This window comes from Amblyraja radiata, chromosome 7 (assembly GCF_010909765.2).
Source record: "Amblyraja radiata isolate CabotCenter1 chromosome 7, sAmbRad1.1.pri, whole genome shotgun sequence".
Lineage (NCBI taxonomy): Eukaryota > Metazoa > Chordata > Chondrichthyes > Rajiformes > Rajidae > Amblyraja > Amblyraja radiata.
The window spans coordinates 71094552-71119804 of record NC_045962.1 but is presented as its reverse complement, the minus strand read 5'-3'; the positions used below and the strand labels follow the sequence as shown (position 1 = coordinate 71119804).

General features: G+C 43.0%; 2 protein-coding genes across 8 annotated transcripts in view; one reads left to right on the top strand and one right to left on the bottom strand.

Annotated features, from left to right (window-relative positions):
• mbd5 (methyl-CpG binding domain protein 5) overlaps nucleotides 1-13386 on the bottom strand; it is a 212993-nt gene extending 199607 nt beyond the window's left edge. For 3 of the 4 annotated variants that reach the window (XM_033024719.1, XM_033024721.1, XM_033024723.1), the window contains exon 1: nucleotides 13049-13376. The gene's annotated coding sequence lies outside the window, so the exon portion shown is untranslated. Of the gene's footprint in view, nucleotides 1-13048 lie in introns of all 4 variants that reach the window. The other variant, XM_033024722.1, reaches the window with a different exon arrangement.
• A 110-nt stretch (nucleotides 13387-13496) lies between these two features.
• The window catches only part of orc4 (origin recognition complex subunit 4), a 113291-nt gene continuing 101534 nt past the window's right edge, over nucleotides 13497-25253 (top strand). The window contains exons 1-2 of one of the 4 annotated variants that reach the window (XM_033024715.1): nucleotides 13497-13557; nucleotides 21108-21182. In XM_033024715.1, coding sequence (XP_032880606.1) covers nucleotides 21126-21182 — 57 coding nt within the window. In that variant the 5' untranslated portion in view covers nucleotides 13497-13557; nucleotides 21108-21125. Of the gene's footprint in view, nucleotides 13682-13755; nucleotides 13934-21107; nucleotides 21183-21400; nucleotides 21466-25253 lie in introns of those variants that run through there. The other 3 variants (XM_033024716.1, XM_033024717.1, XM_033024718.1) reach the window with 3 other exon arrangements.

The following is a 25253-nucleotide window of genomic DNA, read 5'->3' as shown; positions in this document are numbered from 1 at the left end:
GCGGTGAAACTTTTTACACCCAAAATGGTTATTAATGTAGAAAGGGTCAATCGGAAAGATTTTTTCTTCAAGGTGTCATTAAGAACCAAGGGCCACAGCTCTAAGGACTTTGTAAACTTAGAGGAGAGTTGGGAAAACATAATTTTAATAGAAATGACTTGTAATATACAATAGTGCCTGAAAAAAAAATTGTTAATTCGAAAGTCAGAGTACCTTTGAAATTTCTAGCTCATTTCCCATCCCCCTGTTTTTGGTCCACAGCCTTGTAGATTACCACTTTCCAAATGTTGATATGCGTATTTTTTAAGGTGACAAGAGATTTCTGCTAATATCAGAAATTTGGAATAAGGGGTAACTACTTGCAATAAAAGTAAGCCCAGAAGTACTGGCCCACAATGTAATTGATGGGACCCATGACCCAAAACTGAACACAATACTCTACATGTGGATAGACACAAACTGGAATAATTCAGCGGGACAGGCAGCATTTCTGGAGAGAAGGAATGGGTGACGTTTCGGGTCGAGGCCCTTCTTCAGACTTTGGGGTTGGTTGTGTGGGTGGAAATATGGAGCAGTTATTTACAGAAAATTACAGACAGATTTAGAAATTTGAAAGGTAAATAATCGTCCAATACATAATAGCAAAAATGAGATGGTACGTTTTGGTATGAAGAAAAGGAAGTCATTCATCACTTTACGTTTTGATCCCAGTTGAGGAAAAAGAGTAAGAATCTTGCTTTACAAATACACCACTCAATGTTATGTCCCAAGTTAGCAGAATCAATAATACAAATCAAACATTGGGCTTATTATAGAATCATACAGAGTGAAAATAGACCCTTCGGCCCAACTTGCCCACACTGGCCAACATGTCCCAGCTGCACTCATCCCACCTGCCTGTGTTTAGCCCATATGTTGGGATAGTCCCTGCCTCAACCACCTCCTCTTGTTCCATACACCCATCACCCTTTGTGAGAAAACGTTACCCCTCAGATTCCTATTAAATCAATTCCCCTTCACCTTAAACATATCGTCTGATCCTCGATTCCCCAACTCTGGGCATGAGACTTTGTGCATCTCCCCGATCTATTCCTCTCATGATTTTATATACTACTATAAGATCAACCCTCATCCTCCAGCACTCCAAGGAATAGAGTCCTTATTGCTAGAGTAGCACCCTGAAGAAGGGTCTCAACCCAAAGCGTCACCATTTCCTTTTCTCCAGAAACGCTGCCTGACCCGCTGAGTTACTCCACCATTTTGTGTCTATCTCCATCAAAAAGTGGGGAAGTTATTCTGAATTCTTATCAAATCTTGATTTGACCATACTTCAGTACTGCATATAGAGTCATAGAGTGATACAGTGTTGAACAGGTCCTTCGGCCCAACTCGCCCACATGGGCCAACAATGTCCCAGCTACTCTAGTCCCACTTATCTGCGCTTGGTCCATATCCCTCCAAACCTGTCCTATCCATGTACCTGTCTAACTGTTTCTTAAATGATGGGATAGTCCCAGCCTCAACTACCTCCTCTGGCACCTTGTTCCATACACCCACCACCCTATGTGTGAAACAGTTGTCCCTCGGACTCCAATTAAATCTTTTCCCCATCACCATGAACCTATGTCCTCTGGTCCTCAATTCCCCTACTCTGGGCAAATTACTCTGTGTATCTACCCGATCTATTCCTCTCATGATTTTGTATACCTCTATAAGATCTCCCATCATCCTCCTGAGCTCCGTGGAATAGAGACCCAGCCTACTCAACCTCTCCCTATTGCTCACACCCTCTAGTCCTGGCAACATCCTCGTAAATCTTTTCTGAACCATTAAAGCTTGACAATATCTTTCGTATAACATGATGCCCAGAACTGAACACAATATTCTAAATGCAGTCTCACCAACATCTTATACAACTGCAACATGACCTCCCAACTTCTATACACAATACTTTGACTGATGAAGGCCAAAGTGCCAAAAGCTTTTTTGACCACCTTATCTACCTGCGACTCGACCATCAAGGAACCATGCACTTGTACTCCTAGATCCCTCTGCGCTACAGCACTACCAAGAGAGCCTACCATTTACAGTGTAGGTCCTTCCCTTGTTCGACATCCCAAAATGTAACACCTCACACATCTCTGTATTAAATTCCATGAACCATTCCTCCACCTACCTGGCCAATCGATCCAGATCATGCTACAATCGTTCACAACCATCTTCGCTATGTGCAAAACCACTAACTTTTGTATCATCAGCAAACTTGCTAATCTTGCCCTTATGTTCTCATAAGGGCAAGATTCCAAATCATTGATGTAGATGACAAACAGTAACAGAACCAGCACCAAACCGAGGCACACGACTAGTCATAGGCGTCCAGTCTGAGAAGCAACCTTCCACCATTACCCTACGCTTCCTTCCATGGAGCCAATTTGCTATCCATTCAGCTATCGCTCCTTGGATCCTATGCGATCTAACCTTCCAGAGCAGCCTGCCATGCAGAACCTTGTCAAACGCCTTACTGAAATCCATGTACACAACATCTACACTCTGCCCTCACCAACCTTTTTGGTCATGTCTTCAAAAAAACAAATCAATCAGATTTGTGAGACACGACCTCCCACGTACAAAACCATGCTGACTATCCCTAATCAGCCCTTGCCCATCCAAATGCCTGTATATCCTATCCCTCAGAATACTCTAAAGTAACTTACCAACTACAGATGTTAAGCTCACCGGCCTACAGTTCTCAGCATTTTCCCTGCAGCCCTTCTTGAAAAGAGGAACATTTGCCACCATCCAGTCTTCCGGCACCTCTCCTGTATTAAAGGACGACTCGTAAATTTCAACCAGGGCTCCCGCAATTTCCTCTCTAGTTTCCCACAATGTCCTTGGATATATCAGATCAGGCCCAGAAGATTTGTCTACCTTCAAACACGACAGTAACTTCAGTACTTCAACAGTAACCCTGACTGCTCTCAAGACACTTCCAGTGACTGCTCCAATTTCCTCCGTCCTACTGTCTTTCTCCTAGGACCTTATAGCTGTTTTCTTTTTAGAAAAATGGATAAAGATTATGGGTGCAAAGGAGATCAAGAGAATTGATAACAGAAATACAAGGATATACATAAAAGGAACAGATGAGCAGACTGCAATTTCTGGTCCAAACATCCCTTTGTGATCTTTCCCAACAGGTCTGATTACTTAAGATGCTGGGAACATTGTACACAAACATCATGAATTGGAAGGAACACTCGCAAATGTGAAGCATAAAACATAACTGCAGCACCAGCATTCTCTCCATTACATAGAAAATAGGTGCAGGAGTAAGCCATTCGGCCCTTCGAGCCTGCACTGCCATTCAATATGATCATGGCTGATCATCCAACTCAAATATAGCCAATGAACTGGCCTCAACTACCTTCTGTGGCAGAGAGTTCCAGAGACTTACCACTCTCTGTGTGAAAATTACAAGAACGTACTTAGCCATAAGGTCTAAAGTGCTCTCAAAGTTGCAGTTCTACTCTTTACCTGATGACGGTACTGTCACAGCTGCCCATACCATTTTTCAGATTTTCTTTGAGGCCATGAATGGACTGTGTAGAAATATTATGTCAAATCACAAAAAGGGCAAAAGATGTACCTAGCATGGCCCTCATGCTGATGGTTACTATCATGTAGTATCATGCTGTGTATAGACCCTGGGGAAAAAATATCAAGCACCACAACAAGCTGACAGTACACAAAAATGCTGGAGAAACTCAGCGGGTGCAGCAGCATCTATGGAGCGAAGGAAATAGGGAACGTTTCGGGCCAAAACACTTCTTCAGACTGAAGTGTCTTCTTCGATTTTCCAGCATCTGCAGTTCCTTCTTGAACAAGCTGACAGTACATATTGATACCGATTAAATGGTTAAATGAGCAAAGCAATTTAACCTTGATAAATGGAAAGTTATGCACTTAAGGCCAATAAGGCATAATATACACAATGAAAAATAGCGAGTAATAATAGAGGAACCTTGATGAAGAAGTCCAGAGATCCTGAAGCTGAAGTACATACTGATAAGGTGGTGAGAAAGGCACATGGGATATTTATCTTCATTAGGGCATAGGGTACAAGAACAAAATGGTAAACATGCAGATTTATAAAATGTTGGATACGCCACAGCTAGAGTATCATTGCATTTCTGATTGCCACACCACAGGAAGGTCAAGATGGCACTGGACAGGATGGTTGGTTTCACTCATGAGGACAGATTGTATATGCTGGACTATTTTTCCTTGAAGCAGAGGGGGGACCCGATTGACAGCCTGAGAGAAAGTAAACAACCAAAACATAAACATAATGTTATGGTCATCTACTCAACAATTCCTACTTTCTTCCACACTGCTGCAAAAAGTTGGTCATGTGCAACAACTGAAACTCATGCAATGGCAGCTTCATGGTGCCCAGATTTGCCTGGATTGCAATTATGCCACCTTATTCCCCTAATGGACCAATTTTGCAGTATTTAATCATAGGGGTGTGAAAGTCCCCTAAACAAATCTTAGCAACTTTCCCCGTCTCTGATGCAACATTTGAATTTTAGATTCCAGCTCATCGATCACAGCTACAATTCCCAAAGCTGCAGAGACATACTGCAGAAATGATAATCATTGATAGTCATAGAGTAATTCAGCACGGAAACACACTCTTCGGTCCAAGGTGCCATGCCAATCAAAATACCACATCTAAGCTATTCACATTTGCCTGTGTTTAGCCGATATCATTATAAATCATTTTTATCCATGTACTGTCCAAGCATCTTTTAAATTTTCTTATAGTACCTGCCTCAATCAAAATCTCTCGCAGCTCATTCCAGCCTGCCCAACCTTTCCCTATAATTCAGTGGCAGATGCAGTATAATATAGGTAAATGTGAGGTTGCCCACTTTAGCGGCAAAAACAAGGGGGCAGATTATCTCAATGGGGTTAGGTTAGGTATGGGGGACGTATAGCAAGACCTGGGTGTCCTTGTACACCAGTCACTGAAAGTTGGCGTGCAGATAGAACAGGCAGTGAAGAAAGCTAATGGAATTTTGGCCTTCATAACAAGAGGATTTCAGTTTAGGAGTAGAAATGTTCTTCTGCAGTTGTATAGGGCTCTGGTAAGACCACATCTGGAGTATTGTGCACAGTTTTGGTCTCCTAATTTGAGGAAGAACATCCTTGTGATTGAGGCAGTGCAGCGTAGGTTCACGAGATTGATCCCTGGGATGGCGGGACTGTCATATGAGGAAAGATTGAAAAGACTAGGCTTGTATTCACTGGAGTTTAGAAGGATGAGGGGGAATCTTATAGAAACATATAACATTATAAAAGGACTGGACAAGCTAGATGCAGGAAAAATGTTCCCAATGTTGGGCGAGTCCAGAACCAGGGGCCAGTCTTAGAACAAAGGGGAGGCCATTTAAGACTGAGGTGAGAAAAAACATTTTTACCCAGAGAGTTGTGAATTTGTGGAATTCCCTGCCACAGAGGGCAGTGGAGGCCTAATCACTGGATGGATTTAAGAGAGTTAGATAGAGCTCTAGGGGCTAGTGGAATCAAGGGATATGGGGAGAAGGCAGGCACGGGTTATTGATTGGGGACGATCAGCCATGATCACAATGAATGGGGGTGCTGGCTCGAAGGGCCGAATGGCCTCCTCCTACACCTATTTTCTATGGTTCTAAAGGAGTGTCCCAATAAAGGACTCTAATAATGAGCATCTTCAATAGGAACACAGATAAGGAGTGTCTTTAAAATTAGTAAAAGTGTTCCGACATGAGAAGGCACACAGGATGTTTCCAAATGTGGGGAAAAGCATAATCAGAATTTAACATTATAAAATGATGAAAACCAATTTGGAATTCAGAAGAAATATTTGTACCAGAATACCGGTGAGATTGTGGAATTCACTACTACAGGGAATTATTAAATTGAACAGTGTAGAATTAAGAGGAGGTTGGACAAACAACATGAAACAGAAGAGAATGGATGGTCGAATAAAAAGATTTAGATGAAGAATTAGCATTGTTATTGTTCCTGAATCTGCTGGTACATGCTTTGAAGCTTCTGTTATCTCCTGCCCAACGGGAGAAGTTGGTCACATACATCACCATTTTGGTCAGGAGATATTTCAGTTGAAATTTTAACGTTAATTCTGAAGTGGGAATGATGGAAACAGCGTTTATCAATATATTTTTTTTTTTAATCTGGAGCGTCTAAACTGGGTATCTTCATTGCTGTTCACAACACGTACATCTAATCTGAATGTCCGGTAAGGTGGCGTTTTGACACCTTTAAACATATTACCAAAAGAACATTTGCTGCAGTTATGTCCTTTGGCCATCTCTTGTCAGTTAGTGTAATGTTTAACCTGTCAGATGGGTATAGTCGGTTTTAACAGCTGTTATCATAAAATGACTTTAGAAATTTCCTTGCAACCTGTATATTTTGTTATGGATAAATTATGTGAGAAGCGAGAGTGTTTCTCTACCAATAGCAATAACGACCCATGCTACGGCCATGTCATGCTAATTTTCGGTCCTTCACAGAAAACATGCTTGCATCAATCTGTAGTGTGCATGGTTAAACATATATGTTACCATGGTCCAGGATTTATTGACACAGGTTGATCATACGCTGAATAATCCAACCACATTTTTGTTTGGAAGTGGAAAGAACTAACAGAAATTGCATTAATTGCAATGTGTAAAGAGTTGAGATACTGTATTATAATTTTGCTGCATGTCATTGTGGTATATATCATGTCTTGATTGGTGAATATGTTTAGTTTGTGACTTTATTTGAAGCAGAAATAATATGTGAATGCTTCAATGAGCATAATTCCGACTGGTAACTATGCACTTTTTCCGAGCACATTATCGCACGCGTCATGTAAACCGTCTTAAATGACCACCTAAACTGTCATTTGACAACCTAAAAAGCTACCAAGGTTGCCCGGCTGGCAACAGGGAATAAAAGTTAAGTGAGAGCCCTGAATATGGTGATGAAAACTTCAAGCTGTACTCTAGTTGTGACTCAACTAATTTTTGAAAACTTTAACAGGACCTCGAATTCCTTGCATCCTATTCATTGGGCAAAAAAAGTAAATATCATGCATGCCTTTTTACCACAGCTGTCTATATTTGTTGCCATCAGAAATCTGTGGATATGTTCTAACACCTTGGGTTTCTACATGTTTAGCGCTCTATAACTTATTGTGTGGTCCCTTCAACTTATTTGCCTCCTCACAAATGCATGAAATGTAGAGACCACAAGTGCAAATAATTTATATGTACCAATAACTTAACCCAGCACTTAGCCCTGTGGTTGAAGCTTCTGGAATTCACTCCTTAAGATGGTAGAGGCAGAAAATCTCATCAGTTAAGAAAAGTACCCTGATAAAGATTTCATATGATTTAACTTACAGACTACCAATTAAGATCTAGATGGTAGAATTAATCCAAACAGCCCTTTCTGGGCTGGAACAGGCTTAATGGGCTGCAAATGCTCCTTCAGTGCAGTAAATAAAATGCCAAAAACACTCATAGATCGGATAGTATCTGTGGAGACAGTGTTTCAGGCCGCCGACCTTCTTTGGAGCGAGAAAGTGAGAAATCACACAGCAGTTTAAGTTGCATCGCATAGAATGGGGTGGAGAGAACAAAAGAAATGCTTGCTGTAGGCAGCAAGGGTGATCCTGAATTTCTCATTGCCTCTCAATTAATTTCTTGGTATCTGACCTCTCAGACATTCCCTTTGTTCCCTATAGCCCATCATGCAGCTTAATACATGCTTGATCTACAACTTGTTTCCAAACACCCAACTGATTCCCTGCACGAATGCTGACCCAATTAATTCCAGCATTTCCTGCGTTATGTTTCAGATTTCCCGACTAAGGTTTGCTTCTCTATCACAATGATTCGTATTTAGATTACACAATACATCAAGTCTTTCTTGCCATAATTTTCATTATAAAATTAAAAAATAGCAACCAGAACACTCGAGAAGAGTATCAAGTCCAATTCTTTCTTCACCAAAGAGCAAAATTATTCAGTTTATTTCAAATGAATGTATCCGCACCAAGACAACACAAAAAATCTGAAGTTAATTTTATATAATTAAAATGCTGATCTTTGCTAAAATACATTGAATTCTATTTCTAGATATCTCACATTTATATGGGAACAGGAGTTTAAACCAATCCCTGTTCCATGCAGTCCCTGGATCATTAAGCCAAAAAAAACTTTTCATTCATTGTGACGATCCTGAAAAGTTTCTAAATGAAAATCCCCTGACCGTGTACAATAATCACCAACTTTTTGGAGAAAAAAAACTATAAAGCATATTACACAGAAATGGATATGGCTTACCTTTGGAGCAGGTAATTAAAACAAAATCTGACCACAAGTTCAATGCAACATTTTAAAGCATATTTCTGTTCAACAGATTCCTCAACAAAGAAGATAACCAGCGTTCACTGTTCTCATTGCAAGTTGGGTTTTATTTCAACGCTATTAATTTCCATTTGTTTAGGTGGCCTCAACAAACATTTGAATACACTCATATTTTCTGCACAACATAATTGTTTTCTGACAAAATATCAATACATTGATTAATTCCTACAAAAAGCATGAGTGTTTCAGAGGCCACCCGCGTGCTTTGCACCATGAAATACTTTGGTCCAAAAACCTGACCCATAATGGATTAATACACTGAAGAATGTACTGGCAATTGTGGCAATTTTTGATGTTCTAGGCATAATTTGGGAAGAGTTTGTCACTAATCAAAAGTAAGAAGCTTACCATTAACTTCTAAAAACAATTACCCTTGTTAACATAGTCACCCATTTTTTCACATTAGTTTCAAGAGAATTGTGTAATTTTATGTACACTAATTGAATTTGGAATAGGTTTTGTTTGAGCTCAAGCCAGAACTGTTTCAGAGTTCAGGTAACCTTTTGCGATTGGTTCTTGCTTCTCAGTTTTGTTTGGGGAAAGCCTCTCCAAACAGAAACTGTTACTTTACAGAACAAGTTTATCTACTCATGCCAAGCAACTCTGTCTACTTATGCCAAGCAGGTGAACCTACTTGACCTCCCGGTGGCTCAGCACTTCAACTCCCCCTCCCATTCCCAATCCGACCTCTCTGTCCTGGGTCTCCTCCATTGCCAGAGTGAGCAACAGCGGAAATTGGAGGAACAGCACCTCATATTCCGTCTGGGGTCCTTGCGCCCTTATGGCATCAACATTGAGTTCCCCCAATTTGGCTAGCCTGTGCTGTCCCCTCCCCTTCCTTCACCCTCTAGCTGTCTCCTCCCACCCTCCTATCCGCCCGCCCTCGGGCTCCTCCTCCTCCCTTTTTCCTTCTTTCTTTCCCCACCCCCCATCAGTCTGAAGAAGGGTTTCGGCCCGAAACGTCGCCTATTTCCTTCGCTCCATAGATGCTGCTGCACCCGCTGAGTTCCTCCAGCAAGTTTGTGTACCTTCGATATTCCAGCATCTGCAGTTCCCTTTTGAACAAGGTGAAATATTTGGCATTTTGGAACATAATAAGTTGTTGCTGTGATACTGGTTTCTGGAGTTATCTTTTGTTTCTAGGAAAGGACTCCTTGCTGCACAAATCTCTGGGAACGTGAAAATTCTCAACACAGACATCCAATTCACAATATTGCCAAGACATTTGAAGACATTCACAAATTTAGAGGTTATCAAATTGAAGCCATTTTAAAATACCCAACCATGCAAACTGATCAAATAAGATATTTTTTTCTTTTTCACAAATGGCAACATACAATTTTAGTTTACATCCATAAACAGCTGAAGCAGTAAGAATGTCTGTAAATTGCAAACCATTTTGCAACGCAGATAGTGGAAATGTTTTTGTAATGTACGTTATCTAAGCAAATCATAGCATACGAGTACATCAGGAAGTGCAAAAGAGAACATAAATAAAGTGCAGAATATAGTGTGACCGTCACAAAGAAAGTACAGATTTAAAAAAATGTGCAAGAGCCACATTGAGGTAGATTTGAATATCGTGAATTCATCCTTAGCATTTTAGAGGTACGTTCAGTAGTCTGATAACAGCAGGGAAGAAGCTGTTCTCGAATTTGTTGGCATGCAGTTACAAACGTTTGTATCATCTGCCTGATGGGACAGAATATCCAGAATACAAGGGGCCCTTGATTAGGTCAGCTGCTTTCCCAAGGCAGGGAGAAGTATAGATGGATTCGAAAGGGGAGTGGGGGTGCAGGTTGGATTGTGTGATGGACTGGGTTGGGTTTACAACTCCTTGCAGTTGCCATACAAAATTGCAATGCATCTGGATAGGATGCTTTCTCTGATGCATGCGTAGAAATTGGTAAGAGTCATTGGTGACAAGCTGAATTTCCTTAGCCTTCTGAGGAAGTGGAGGTATTGGTGTGCTTTATTGGCCGTGGCATTAAAGTGGTTGGACCACATCTACTGCACGTCAATTACTTCAATAAAAATGTGTTAAACTAATTTCTCAAATAAAACATACTAGTTTCTTGGGGCTGATGACCATAAAAAACAAATTTTAGAGTGGAGAGAATCCTATTCAAGTCAGTCAAAGTTAAACATAGAAAATAGGTGCAGAAGTAGGCCATTTGGCCCTTTGAGCCAGCAACGCCATTCAATATGGTCATGGCCGATCATCCAAAATCATTATCCCACCCTGCTTTCTCCCCATATCCCTCAATTCTGTTAAGTAGCTATATAATCTAAAGATAGATTTTCAAGATCATTGTATCCTATATCAAATGTTGCTCATAATTAATGTAAAGTAACAATACCATGCCAAACCAAGTTAAAAAAAAAATTTAACAAAATTTTAATTTGTGAAAATGTGTAAACAATAAATGTTTGAATAGCATACAGATAACGAGCACTCTACATGCATTAAAAGCTACAAGAGCAGCACTTTCTTAGCATTCTCCTCATCCCCTCCCTCTTGCCGAGGCATATATAGCACTTAAAAAATAAAATGCTTTAATATTGCACAAATCTTTAGAAATATTTATGATTCCAAAAATGAAAATGATTCTGCAAAGCATTTCTGGAACAGTGCATATATTTTAGGATTTAATCACCATGGGTAGAGTTTGAAGGTTGGTCAATAAGTTCTTTAAATATGAAAACACAGTCACAGTGAAATGAGACTCCTCGGAGAATAGTAAATGACAGGTATATTGCTATATTAAAGAATGCTACTTGGCCAACTTATTTGAATTGAAATGAATTAAAAAAAAACAAAGAGTAACATTTTGGTATATAATCAGGTTGATCAATAATATCAATTTTTCCTATAGTGCCCAACTCTCAAATTTAAGAAGAGAACAGTATGTTTTCAACATATCAATGCATCCAGATGCAATTCAAGAAGTCAAATTAAGGAACTGCCATATCAGACTATTGAGAAATTTGTTTGGAACCTGAAGGGCTTCCTTAGGTCCAATATGCTCACCTCAGATACACAAAGCACATATCATCCAGTTGCCCAACTCTATAAATGCAAGTCCAGATTGACAAAAATAAAATTGACAGATCCTCATATGTAGGGGAACTGATAAGCCACCTAAATAACAGCAGCTGGTCAACAAATTAAGACCACACTACACATTAAGATACTGAACATGGGGTTACTTGGAGAACACCAAGATGGCTAAATAACAGATTTAGTGTTTTGGTTCCCTCAGTAAGACGAACAAAATGATTGTCAAGAGTCTGTCGATAATGCAAATGTAACCTATTCAAACAGCCTTTCAATAGTGCACATTTAACTGATTCAAACATCGTTATAATATCTACCATATATTCATTTGGTTCCAAGCATCAAAAAAAGCATTCTGTCTAAGCCACCCCTCCCCCTCCTAAAATAGCACAATGCCCACCACACAAGAGGAATACATCAGGTATTGAGAATCATTAAAAACACAAACGCTAAATATAAACCATAACAATACAACGCAGTTGTAGAATTTAGCTCAACAGAAGCCTACAAAGATACAGATCCTTGACTTTGGATAATAGCCCCATACACTCAAATATTTCATATTTTTAACAACTTCTCCAGCAACATGAGTGGATTTTTTTTATAGCTACAAAGCAAAATGGAAGCATGAAACATTAAATGGAAACAGCAAACTGAGTATTAAATTACTTGCTGCCATATGCTTAACTTGTAAACTCAACCTACGCCTGAGCTCCCACCTCTTCCAATTTGTATAAACATTTTTAGGGGGAAAAAACAGGTATTTAACAATGGATAGAATACAAGTTTTTAATGTATCCATACATTTGGCATCAACTTTAAGATACTGTGCATTTGGATAGTCATAAACCTAAATGTCACTTAATTTTATTAAAAATGATACCAAGGTGAGAGAATAAAACTCATCAACACTTAAATCCTTGAACACCTTGTTTCTTTTGACATCACCTTCTGTGGATGACAATCCACATCCTGCTGGGCCTATAAATATGTAAAATATGAAAGAGCAAAAACGACTCAATATTGACTACCAGGCGATTAACAATTTAAACACATTGAGATAAAAAAGACTGCATAATATACTCAGAATCTATCGCAAGTCATCTCCAAATATTTCAATTGCAAATACATTTTCATCGAGATGGAACAAACGTTCTTAAATGTTGCGGGGCTGATACCTACAAGATCTGAAGTTGGACTGTTGTAAACAGCAGTCACGCATGGCCGTGGCCTGCAACGTAGCATCATCATCATCAGCAGCAGCAGTAGCAGCAAAGAGGGGGCGGATAAATAGAAGCCTTTAAACCAGATTAAACCCCATTTTCAAAAAACAGGAACGTTCTTCCTCTCCAAAATACAAAACAAAACCCTCCAAAACCCAACTCCAATAAGAGTGCATTTTAACACTGAGAAATATTTATATATTGCAGTAAAAAATACACTTCATTAAAAAAAAAGAAGATATTTTAATTAAAAGGGAGGCTGGAATGGCTTTGCAAACACTTACCTTCAACTTCCTCCTCTCCGAGTCTTTCTCTTTTTTTTAAAAAAGAGTCAAAAACAAAGGGTAATAAAGGGTTGAAATGGCACTTAAAAGGCTGCTGGCCAGGCCCGGGAGGTCGGCTGGTTGTTAAGGGAGGTATCCAGGAAGTTTTTCAGACGCTCGGGATGTATCCGGCCGGGAATGCGAGATCACAACAATAAAAGAGGGAAACGGCCGCTTTATTTCTGGAGACTTTTGTGGAAGCTTTAACACAGAGGCACAGAGAGAGGGACAGGGGCAAGAGAGAGCGAGAGAGAGGAAAAAAAACCTGCAGCTGAAAATACCCAGTGAACTGCGCATGTCCCAAGACGGAGATTACCCAAAATGCTCCGGGGGTGAGGGAGAGGGGGGGGAGGAGGTTGCTAACGAGTGACGTACGAGCTGAGGGAGGTGGCAGGGGTCAGAGGGGAAAGGGGGGCGGGGCTATAACATCTACGTCTCGGTTACCTGAGCGACGGTCGGGCCTGCCTGAGGTAGGATGGACGGATCTCGATTTTATTTTTTGTTTGTTTTAAACCTTATATTTTAAAGAAACAACCCGAGTGTTTTGCGAATCTTTTCTCAGAGCACCCGTTGGGAATTGTGGGTTATCTGCGAGTAAAATGTATTTCTCAATAAAGGGGGCGAGGGAAAAGAGTCAAATGGAGACGTGTGGGAAGGAACTGCAGATTGTAGTTTACACCGAAGATTGACACTACATGCTGGAGTAACATGCCGGGTCAGACACCATCTCTGGAGAGAACGAATGGGTGACATTTCGGGTGGAAACCCCTTCAAACGGAGACTGTGTTTAAGGTGCTTTGTCTCATCTGGAGGGTTTCCTGGAGCTGCTGCTTGTGCTTCACGTCAGTGAGCTCGCCAGACACACGAGGCCGGGCTTCCCATTGATTTGTAGGTGGAGGAGGAATGTGATGACCGAAGACACAGGTGCTTGCCGACCTTTTCCATGCGAAATGTGTAGGAAGGAATTATAGATGCTGGTTTACATCGAAGATAGACACAAATGTTGGGGTAGCTCAGCGGCAGTTTGATGCTGCCTGTCCCGCTGAGTTACTCCAGCATTTTGGGGTTTTCCATGCGAGCCTGGTCCACAGAGCAGAGGTCGGATGAACGCCGAGCAAGTCGCAGTTGTGGGTCTTGTCTTTAAATCTCTCCAAAATACATGGAGGGCCATCGGAGTCTGATTCGTTCAAGTGAATGAAAGGCCCATGTACCCAACTGATGTTGCAGCTTTGGAGGATTCGTCTCCCAGCGGTTTGTGTTACATTGTGAAAGCCGGTCGGAATATTTCTGCTTCTGCTAGTACCGATTAAAAAATTGCGGAGCGAGTGGTGTTGCAGCTGATTAATGAAGGAGTGTTGGGTAGAATCAAAGATACTAGATCGGGTAGAATAACGGTTCAACTCTGAAATTCGCCGTTACTTTGTGCAGTCAATAGGGGGTTGCACGTAAGGTCACTGGGTCATAGGGCTTGACGCACGGAGCCGCTCGATCCATCTGGAGGACATCCGTCACTTCCGGTATATGTTATTAATACAAGAAACGCGTACTTTCCTACCTGTTAAAAACCGCCAGAATGTTGAATTTTTGCGTTGAAAAAAAATCGTGGAAGTCGGGGTAAGTGTGAGAGACATGTACCCAACTTTAGAATTTCAAAAGTGAAGCGAAATGAAGGTATAGAGAAGCGAGAACTGAAGGGACTACAGCAGCGAAAGTGCTTGGTAAACATTGGCCGTGCAGATATCGGAATTGAAAATATTGGAAATTATCGCGTTTGCTCACTGCATTTCATCAACAGTAAGGCATTATTTGTGTTTTATCTTGATTCCTTTGGTATCTAAAAATTCTCAGAAGTGATAAATCTGGCTGTAAATTTTTCTTCAGATGCGTTTTCATTTTGTATGTAAAAACCCACTTGGGAACCATGGGCGATTTAAAAAAATTACAGACAGATTTATCACTTCTGAAACTTTTTAGATGCCAAAGGAATCAAGAAAAAACACAAATAATGCCTTTCTGTTGATGAAATGCAGTGTGCAAACGGCCAATGTTCGCCAAGCACTCTGGCTGTTGTCCCCCCCTTCAGCTCTCGCTTCTATCTACCGTCATTTCTCCTCACTTTTGGAATTCTGAAGTAAGCTAAATGTCTCACACGCGTATCCCGATTTCCATAATTATTTACAGCGCAAAAATGGACAATTTCAGCGGGTTTTAACGGGCCCGCTACGCTGGAAACAATGGTAAGTGCCTACCTGCAGTTCATCGCGTGTACTCCATTTGGAGTAGCGTAGCAACAGTACGGGTCATGGGTCGTGACCCGACTGCCGTGAAACCCCCCTATATATATAATTTTAGCGGAACAAAAAAAATGCAGGATAGAATGAAATAGTTGACCAGAGCTTTAGTTTTGATCAAGACTAAGTGAGATCCGTTGGGTCCCAGTCACACGGGAGGCCTCGTCCCCCAATGCAACCCATTCCCCAACGCAATATTCCACCACTCGCACGTTCCCCCAATGCAATATTCCACCACTCACCCATAGCCCCTAACTGCCCAAGCACAGCACATTTCACCTCATCCCCAAGCACTCCTTCACCCTCCTCTTCACGTGGGTGGGGTGGAGGGAAGTGTGGTCTGTGGCGGGGAGGGTGTGAGGTTGGAGGGTTTGGGGTGGGAGGGGAGGGTGTGTGGCGGGGGGGTGGGTGTGTGTGGGGGGTGAGGGTGGGTTTGTGGGGGAGAGGGGTGTGGGCGGGGGAGAGGTGTGTGTGGGCGGGGGGGGGAGTGAGCTCGGAGAAAAGATGGGGGAGAGAGGGGCATCATGGAGGAGGGATGGAGGTGCCAGCGAGGGGGACCAGAGGGGGTAGTGGCTGGAATTGGCGATGCAATGGGGACTCACAACAGGCGTTGGGCGTTTGACGATATCTCCGACTCTGGGCTGTGCTGGGTCTCCCACGCTGTGCTGGGTCGGGTCTCCGACGCTGGGCTTCAGAGGGCAAGGCTGCTGCTTGAGGCGTGGGCTGGGCAGCTTTGGGTCACTCCGAAAGTCTGGTTGGAAATCTCTGCTGGCCATCCTCAGCTCCAGTAAATGGCGCAGAAAGGGGTGGACCGTCCCGTGGAGTGACAGGGGAAGAGACTAATCCGCGCGGCGCTGGATGACAGGAGAAGAGATCGATCTGCGCATGCGCGTTTTTTAAGATTTTTAAACATCGGTAACTTTTACGACATTCAACCGATCGGAACGGAACTTGGTGCACTCGCAGCACAGGAGAATGGAGAGTGAACTGGTGAAAAATTGTAGCGCTATCGCAAACCGTTTTTGCGCAAATGGAAAGACTACCAAACCGGAAGATAAGAAGATTGGAGTTTTAGTTATGTACTAGACCAAGTGCAGACCCTTTGGGTCTGTTCCCCCAACATGTGGCTGTGGGGGGGGGAGGCGGCATGCTGCGTCACACACACACTAACTATCACCCCCCCCCCCCGCACTCACGCTAATTACCCCCCTTGATATTATATTAATATTATTAATTTGCTCCTTTTACCCCATAACCATCATATCTACTGACGCATAGCCCCCAACTTGCAGTCACATCTAGAGAGGGGGGGGGGGGGGGGCGGGGGTAGAGTGTGAGGGCAGAGAGAGAAGGGACAGAGAGAGAGAGAAGGGACAGAGAGGGGGGCAAGAGGGAGAGGGGGGGTGGAGAGGAGGAGAAGAGGGAGGGGGGAAAGGTGGGGGAGGAGAGAGTGAGAGTGAGGAGGTGCTGAGAGGGGGTGAGGTGAGGGGAGGGGGAGCAGGGAGGGAAGGGGGTAGGGGTGTGTGGAGGGGAGGGGGGTTTAGGGGAGGGACGGTGGGGGGGGGGAGGAGGGGGAGAAAAGAGGGGAGAGGGGGGGGCAGAGGAGGGGGGGGAGGGGAGAGAGGAGAGGGGGGAGTGGAGAGAGGGGGGGGGGGGAGAGGAGGGGGGGTGGGGAGAGAGAGAGACGGGGGGAGAGAGAGAGAAAGAGAGAGGGATAGGGAGAGAGAGTGCCTTTTTACTTCAACCCAAACCCCCCAAACAACCATTTGCAGGCAGTGCTTTTTTACTTCAAACTAACCATATTTTCATGAGAGGGGGGGGGGGGGAGAGGAGAGAGGGGGGGGGGAGAGGAGAGGTGGGGGAGAGGAGAGAGATGGGGAGGAGGGGGGGGAGAGAGGAGGGGGGGGGAGAGGAGAGGGGGGGATGGGGAGAGATGTGGAGAGAGAGAGAGAGAGAAAGGGAAAGACGGGGGGAGAGAGAAAGAGAGAGGGATAGGGAGAGAGAGAGAGGTGGGGAGAGAGTGCCTTTTTACTTCAACCCAAACCCCCCACACAATCATTTGCAGGCAGTGCTTTTTTACTTCAAACTAACCATATTTTCATGAGAGGAGGGGGGGGGGGAGAGGAGAGGGTGGGCGGAGAGGAGAGAGGGGTGGGAGAGGAGAGAGGGGTGGAGAGGAGAGAGGGGGTGGGAGAGGAGAGGGGGGGGAGGGGAGAGGAGAGGGGGGGGAGAGAGGAGAGTGGGGGGGGGAGAGGGGGGATGGGGAGAGAAGAGGGAGGGAGAGAGAGAAAGAGAGAGGGATAGGGAGAGAGAGAGGTGGGGAGAGAGAGAGAATGCCTTTTTACTTCAACCCAAACCCCCCAAACAACCATTTGCAGGCAGTGCTTTTTTACTTCAAACTAACCATATTTTCATTTTCAAACCACATTAAGGGTACTCACAGCTGTGTAGACATTTGTTCAGTGTCATTCAGAGCTCAGAGTGACCTCCATATTGCAGAGACTGATTGAGGCACACCACTTCCTGGTTTTATAGTCCCTCCCCCTCCCTCCAGCAGGGGCAGCAGAGAGAATGGTGAATTTTTTTTAAACATTAATTTCTCTCTGCTTTTTCATCGATGGGAAAAATACTCTGGTCCAGGAAGGCAGACGTGGGCTCTGATCGAGGTGGGCAAAAATGACGGCCGTAGGTGGCGGCGTTCTCTTGGAAATCGCAGCACAGTAGGCCAAAAGCGGTCAAGATCAGAGTTTTAGTAATATAGAAGATAGATAGATATATAGATAGATATAGAAACATAGAAATTAGGTGCAGGAGTAGGCCATTCGGCCCTTCGAGCCTGCACCGCCATTCAATATGATCATGGCTGATCATCCAACTCAGTATCCCGTACCTGCCTTCTCTCCATACCCTCTGATCCCCTTAGCCACAAGGGCCACATCTAACTCCCTCTTAAATATAGATGCAATCGCTTTCATTGTATGACAATAACTGAATTGTAAGAAATGAATGAGGAATGGGCCCCTCGAGCTTCCTCTGCCATTCAACACGATCGTGAATGATTTGTTACATAACTTCAAATTCCTTACCTTTTCCCATGTTTCCTTTTTATATCCAGAAATCTTATGGATTTCGGATTGGAATCTATTCAATCACTGGGGGTCTACGGCCCTCCAGGATTCAGAATTTCAAAAAACTCTCTTATTTTGTTACCTGTAACTGCTTGGTACTATTCTTCTCCACTGGAGGAAAAAATTGTCATTGTATATATGTTACATTCTAAACTTCAGGGATACGAGGCCTAGTCAATTAAATCACGAGTGGCCGGTCCATTATTGGAATATAATAAATTGGAACACAAGTAGGCTATTTGGCCCCTTAAAGCTAGCTTCATTATTCAGTGAGCTTGTGATCCAGCTTACCCTGTTCACTTTTCTGCCTTGGCCCCCATATCTCTTGATTCCATTACTCAATAATAAAACTATCTGTCTTTGAACAGTGATTTGTTTTTGATAATCTGTCCTTGGTGCACCACATTGATGCAATTACAATGAGAGCTCACTGATGCCTCTACTTCCTCAAGTTTGAGGAGGTTTGGCATGTTGTTGAATACTCAATTGGATTTCTGCAGGAGTATGCTGAAGAGCATAGTGACTGATTGCATCTGGCCTAGTTCAGTAATTTGAACCTTCAAGAACGAAGGCAGCTGTAAAAAGTGTGGACTTTGCATGGTCCATGGTGAGTATTAATCTCCTCCTCATCAAAGATGTCTACAACTAGTACTACTTCAAGAAGGCAATATCATCAAAAGCCCATCATCATGGCCATGCTGTCATCCCGCTGCTACCAATGGTACAGGGTCCTAAGAAATGTTATCTCCAGGTTCAAGAACAGCTTCTTCCCATCAAAAGGACACAGAGTGCTGGAGTAACTCAGCAGCTCAGGCTGCACCTCTGGAGAACATGGTCTAGTGTGATGCTGCCTGACCTACTGAGATACTCCAGCATTTTGAGTCCTTTTGTGTATTATCCAGTATCTGCCTTTCTTTGTTTCCAACTCTTCCCATCAACATTCAGGCACTTGAGGCACATTCAACAACCCTAACCACAACCATCACTAAAGTACTATAGCATTTGTGCCAAGGTTGAACTGCTTACTCTGGCTTGCACCATCACGGACTGGGACAGCCAGAATAACTGATAATTTATTGCGTATGTATTTGACCTGTTATTGAATTAATATGCCTGTAAGGCTGCAGCAAGTGAAAATGTCATTGTTGTGCCCTGGTGTACATGACAATAAACAATCTTAACTCTGCAGTTTTCCCAATACCTTTAACTAGCTGAAGCATAACTCCAAGAGCAGTGTGATGTCAATTGAATAGAGACTCCGGTGTTGCTTCTGAAACTCTCTCTAGGACAACGCACCACTAGAAAAAACCAAAAGAACCAGAAGAGCGAAAAGAAAGAGAAAAGGAAAGAAGAGAAAAAGAGAAAGAGAAAGAAGCGAGAGAGAGAGAGAGAGAGAGAGAGAAGGAGACGAGAGAGAGAGAGAGGAGAGAGAGAGAGAGAGAGAGAGAGAGAGAGAGAGAGAGAAAGAGAAGAGAACGAGAAAAGAAAAGCGAAGCGAAAAGACAGCGCCTATAAACTAACTCACCTCTCCGTATCCCTCCACTCCCCTCTCCCTCTCACTTCTCATCTCACTCTCACTCTCCCTCTATCCCTCATCTCTCCCCCTCCCGTCGCACTAGCTTCTCGTTTTCACCCATCAAACAGCTAATAATGGCCTGTATCATTTTTATTTTTTTGCATATCTTTCATTCGTTGTTCTTTATCTCTCTACATCATTGTCTGTACCTTTCCTTTCCCTTATCCCTAACCAGTCTGAAGAAGCATCTCGATCCAAAATGTCACCCATTCCTTCTCTCCAGAGATGCTGCCTGTCCCGCTGAATTATTCCAGTTTTTTTTTATCCACATGTAGAGTATTGTGTTCAGTTTTGGTCACCCTGTTATAGGAAAGATGATACTCAGCTGGAAAATGTGTAGAAAATATTTACAAGAATGTTTCCAGGACTCGAGGGCCTGAGCTACTGGGAGCGGTTGAGCAAGCTGGGACTTTATTCCTTGGAACGCAGGAGGATGAGTGGTCATCTTATCGAGATTTTTAAAATCATGAAGAATAGATAGAGTAAATGCATAGGGTCTTTTACCCAGAGTAGGGGAATCGAGAACCAGGGTACATGGGTTTAACATTTGGTGGTGGGGGGGGGGGGGGGGGGGGGGGGAGAGAGATTTAACAGGATTCTGAGGGGTGGCTATTCTGGAACTGGCTACCAGAGGAGGTGGTTAAGGCAGGTACTATCACAAAGTTTAAGAAACATTTGAACGGGTACCTGGATGGGATATGTTTAGAGGGGTGTGGGTCAAACACAGGCAGGTGGGACCATTATAAATGAGGTATGTTGGTTGGCAAGTTGGGCCAAAAAGCCTGTTTCCATGCTTTATGACTGCGACTAATGTTTAAACTACAAACCTTAATTTTCATAAATATTGATTTTTAATTGCAATAGTTTAGCTTCAGTTGTAAATAAAAATGACACTGCAGGAAGTAAACTTTGATTAAATCACAATTCACTTTAAATAATGTAAATTGTTATAAAATAACAACAGTTCAGTTGTGAAATGTTTAAAATGATTGGATCCTGTTTATTTTGTTTGACTTGTTTTGCAGTTTGTGAATTTTTCCACCATGAGCAAAAGGAAAACGAAGGACAGCAGTTTATCACTGGGAGAGTGCATTGCTGAGGTTTGTATTTGATTTTTCATGTGATATGAAATTGGTTTCTTAAATTATTCCCACTTTGAATAGTTGTGGTTAAAAACAAATTGTTCAAAGATGAGTACAACATGTTTTATGGTATTCTTTATCCTCTCCAAATCTTTCCCAACAGTAGAATTGTAGTTTACTGAAGAAGTAACGTATATATAGAACCCTTTCATATCCTTTGATATTTTGTTTTGAAGCAAATGCAGTGCCAACTAACACAGAAGAAATTTCAAAAATAAGACAATCAAATCAACAGTTAATGGTTGGTTGAAGGATAAATTTGGGCTTGGGTACTGGGAGAACTGCTCTTCAAATGCTCTCTGGGGTTTAAATGAATGAGGACTGACCTTGTTAAAGCATGTAAGATCCTAAGAGGGTTTGATGCTCTAGATGTTGAGATGCAGGGCTCGAAATTAACGGTTGCCCAGGTGCCAATGGCGACTTAAAGTCCCGCCGGGCAACCTAAATGCCGTGCCATTTTGCCCGACACCCTGCCGTTCATCTCTGAGCGAGCCCCCCTCTCTATCTCTCTCTGTCACTCTCCGTCTCCATCCTTCATCCGTATCCGTGTCCGGGCCGCCGGTTCACCGCTCTCCACCTGCTCCTCATCCACCGGCACGGCCGGCCGCCTTGCACATGCGCACTGCCACGGCCAACACATCATCGGCCGCCCTGCACATGCGCACTGCCACGGCAACTGGTCGGCACTGGACACTTTCTCCCACCCTCTGCATTGTGGGAGATCTGGCTGCCATTGCTGTCCTTGCGGTGACCGATGAAAACCAGCGCAGAATCACTCCCTGGAGCTGGAGTAACTCTCTGGAGTAACTCTCTGGAGTAACTCTTGCTTCTTGGTTTCCTGGTCCTCCAAAAATATTCCAAATGGAATTTAAACTGGAGTGGACCTTCCACCAGCAAACTCCAAACTCTGAAAAATAACAGCCTATTGCAATTTTTCTGTTTATTTATTGTGTATATATATGGTCTATGGTATATAGACACACTGAACTTTTATCTCCTGTTCTGTATTATGTTTACATTTTCTGTTGTGTTGCAGTAAGCAAGAATTTCATTGTCCTATCTGGGACAGATGACAATAAAACTCTCCTGACTCTTGACTTAAGCAAAAAAGGGTTCTTGGGGAAAAAAGAGCTACCTTAAATTTAGTTGCGTCTGGTTGGGTAGCAATGGTAGGGTGAAGACTATTCCATGCTTTAATGGTGCAGGGGAACTCCATGGAGCAGCCAGCACCTCTGGATAGAAGAAATTGGGTGATGTTTCGGGTAGAGACTCTTCTTTAGATTTCCTCTGGTTTTAGTGTGTTTAATTTAGTTTAAAGATACAGCGTGGGAACAGGACCTTCGGCCCACCAGGTCCACAGCAAATGGTTGTGGTGGACCTGTTTGGTTGAAAAGAAAGAGTGGTAATAATTGGAAAGAGCCATGGTTTTCACGGGAAATTGGACACGGTTCGGAAAAAGAGAGAGATCTACAATAATTATAGGCAGCATGGAGTAAATGAGGTGCTTGAGGAGTATAAAGAATGTAAAAAGAATCTTAAGAAATAAATTAGAAAAGCTAAATGAAGATATGAGGTTGCTTTGGCAAGTAAGGTGAAAGTAAATCCAAAGGGTTTCTACAGCTATATTAATAGCAAAAGGATAACGAGGGATAAAATTGGTCCATTAGAGAGTCAGGGTGGACAGCTATCTGCAGAGCCAAAAGAAATGGGGGAGATATTGAACAATTTCTTTTCTTTGTTATTCACCAAGGAGAAGGATATTGAATTATGTGAGGAAAGGGAAATATGTAGGGTAGCTATGGAAACTATGAGGATCAAAGAAGAGGAAGTACTGACACTTTTGAAAAATATAAAAGTGGATAAGTCTCCAGGTCCTGACAGGATATTCCCTAGGACATTGAGGGAAGTTAGTGTAGAAATAGCAGGGCCTATGACAGAAATATTTCAAATGTCATTAGAAACGGGAATGGTGCCGGAGGATTGGCGTACTGCGCATGTTGTTCCATTGTTTAAAAAGGGTTCTAAGAGTAAACCTAGCAATTATAGACCTGTTAGTTTGACGTCAGTGGTGGGCAAATTAATGGAAAGGAAACTTAGAGATAATATAGAAAACACCTGGATAAACAGGGTCTGATTAGGAACAGTCAACATGGATTTGTGCCTGGAAGGTCATGTTTGACTAATCTTCTTGAATTTTGTGAAGAGGTTACTAGGGAAATTGATGAGGGTAAAGCGGTGGATGTTGTCTATATGGACTTCAGTAAGGCCTTTGACATGGAAGGTTGGTTAAGAAGGTTCAATTGTTGGGTATTAATAGTGGAGTAGCAAGATTGATTCAACAGTGGCTGAATGGGAGATACCAGAGTGTAATGGTGGATAACGGTTTGTCAGGTTGGAGGCTGGTGACTAGTGGGGTGCCTCAGGGATCTGTGTTGGGTCCACTGTTGTTTGTCATATACATCAATGATCTGGATGATGGTGTGGTAAATTGGATTAGTAAGTATGCAAATGATACTAAGATAGGTGGTGTTGTGGATAATGAAGTAGATTTTCAAAATCTACAGAGAGATTTAGGCCAATTGGAAGAGTGGGCTGAAAGATGGCAGATGGAGTTTAATGCTGATAAGTGTGAGGTGCTACATCTTGGCAGGACAAATCAAAATAGGACGTCCCTGGTAGCGAATTGAGGAATGCAGATGAACAGAGGGATCTAGGAATAACTGTGCATAGTTTCCTGAAGGTGGAATCTCATGTAGATAGGGTGGTAAAGAAAGCTTTTGGTGTGCTGGCCTTTATAAATCAGAGCATTCATAGCAAAAGGATTTGAGTATAGGAGCAGGGAGGTTCTACTGCAGTTGTACAGGGCCTTGGTGAGACCACACCTGGAGTATTGCATACAGTTTTGGTCTCCTAATCTGAGGAAAGACATTCTTGCCATGGAGGGAGTACAGAGAAGGTTCACCAGACTGATTCCTGGGATAGCAGGACTTTCATATGAAGCACTGGATAGACTCGGCTTGTACTCGCTGGAATTTAGGAGAATGAAGGGGATCTCATAGAAACTTACAAAATTCTTAAGGGGTTGGACAGGCTAGATGCAAGAAGATTGTTCCCAATGTTGGGGAAGTCCAGAACAAGGACTTTAAGGATAAGGATAAGGGGGAAATCTTTTAGGACCGAGATGAGATTTTTTTTTTCCACACAGAGTGGTGAATCTGTGGAATTCTCTGCCAGACAAAGTAGTTGAGGCCAGTTCATTGGCTATTTTTAAGAGGGAGTTAGATGTGGCCCTTGTGGCTAAAGGGATCAGGGGGTATGGAGCGAAGGCAGGTACAGGATACTGAGTTGGATGATCAGCCATGATCATATTGAATGGTGATGCAGGCTCGAAGGGTCAAATGGCCTACTCCTGCACTTATTATCTATGTTTCTATGATTCTATGTTTCTATGTTAGAATCCATTTGGTCCACAATGCCCATACTAGCCCTTGTGAAACCAGTCCCTTCAGCCCACAACACCCATACAAGCGTTTCAGAAAGTGCCCCCCCCCCCCCCCCCCCCCCCCCTCACTGGCCACAAATATTGGAATTGGTGAAGAGGTGGAATATTGCGTTGGGGTCCCACTTAGTCTAATATATATATATATGTGTGTGTGTGTACAAAATATAGTGGCACAGCTGCTGGACTTGCTGCCTCATACGCCAGAGATCTGTGTTCGATCCTGTCCTCCCAGCAAGCGTGTGGGTTTCCTCCCACATCCCAAAGATGCATTGGCTTTGTAGGTTAACTTGTCTCTGTAAAATTGCCCCTAAAGTCTAGGGAGTGGGTGAGGACAGTGGGATAACAGAACTTGTGTGAATGGGTAAACAAAAATGCAGGAGAAAGTCAGCGGGTGTGGCAGCATCTATGGAGCGAAGGAAATAGGCGAAGTTTCGAGTCGAGGCCCTTCTTCAGACTGATGTGAGGGGGGGAGGGGGGGGGACAGAGGGCGGGAAGAAGAAAGGAAGAGGCGGAGACAGTGGGCTGAG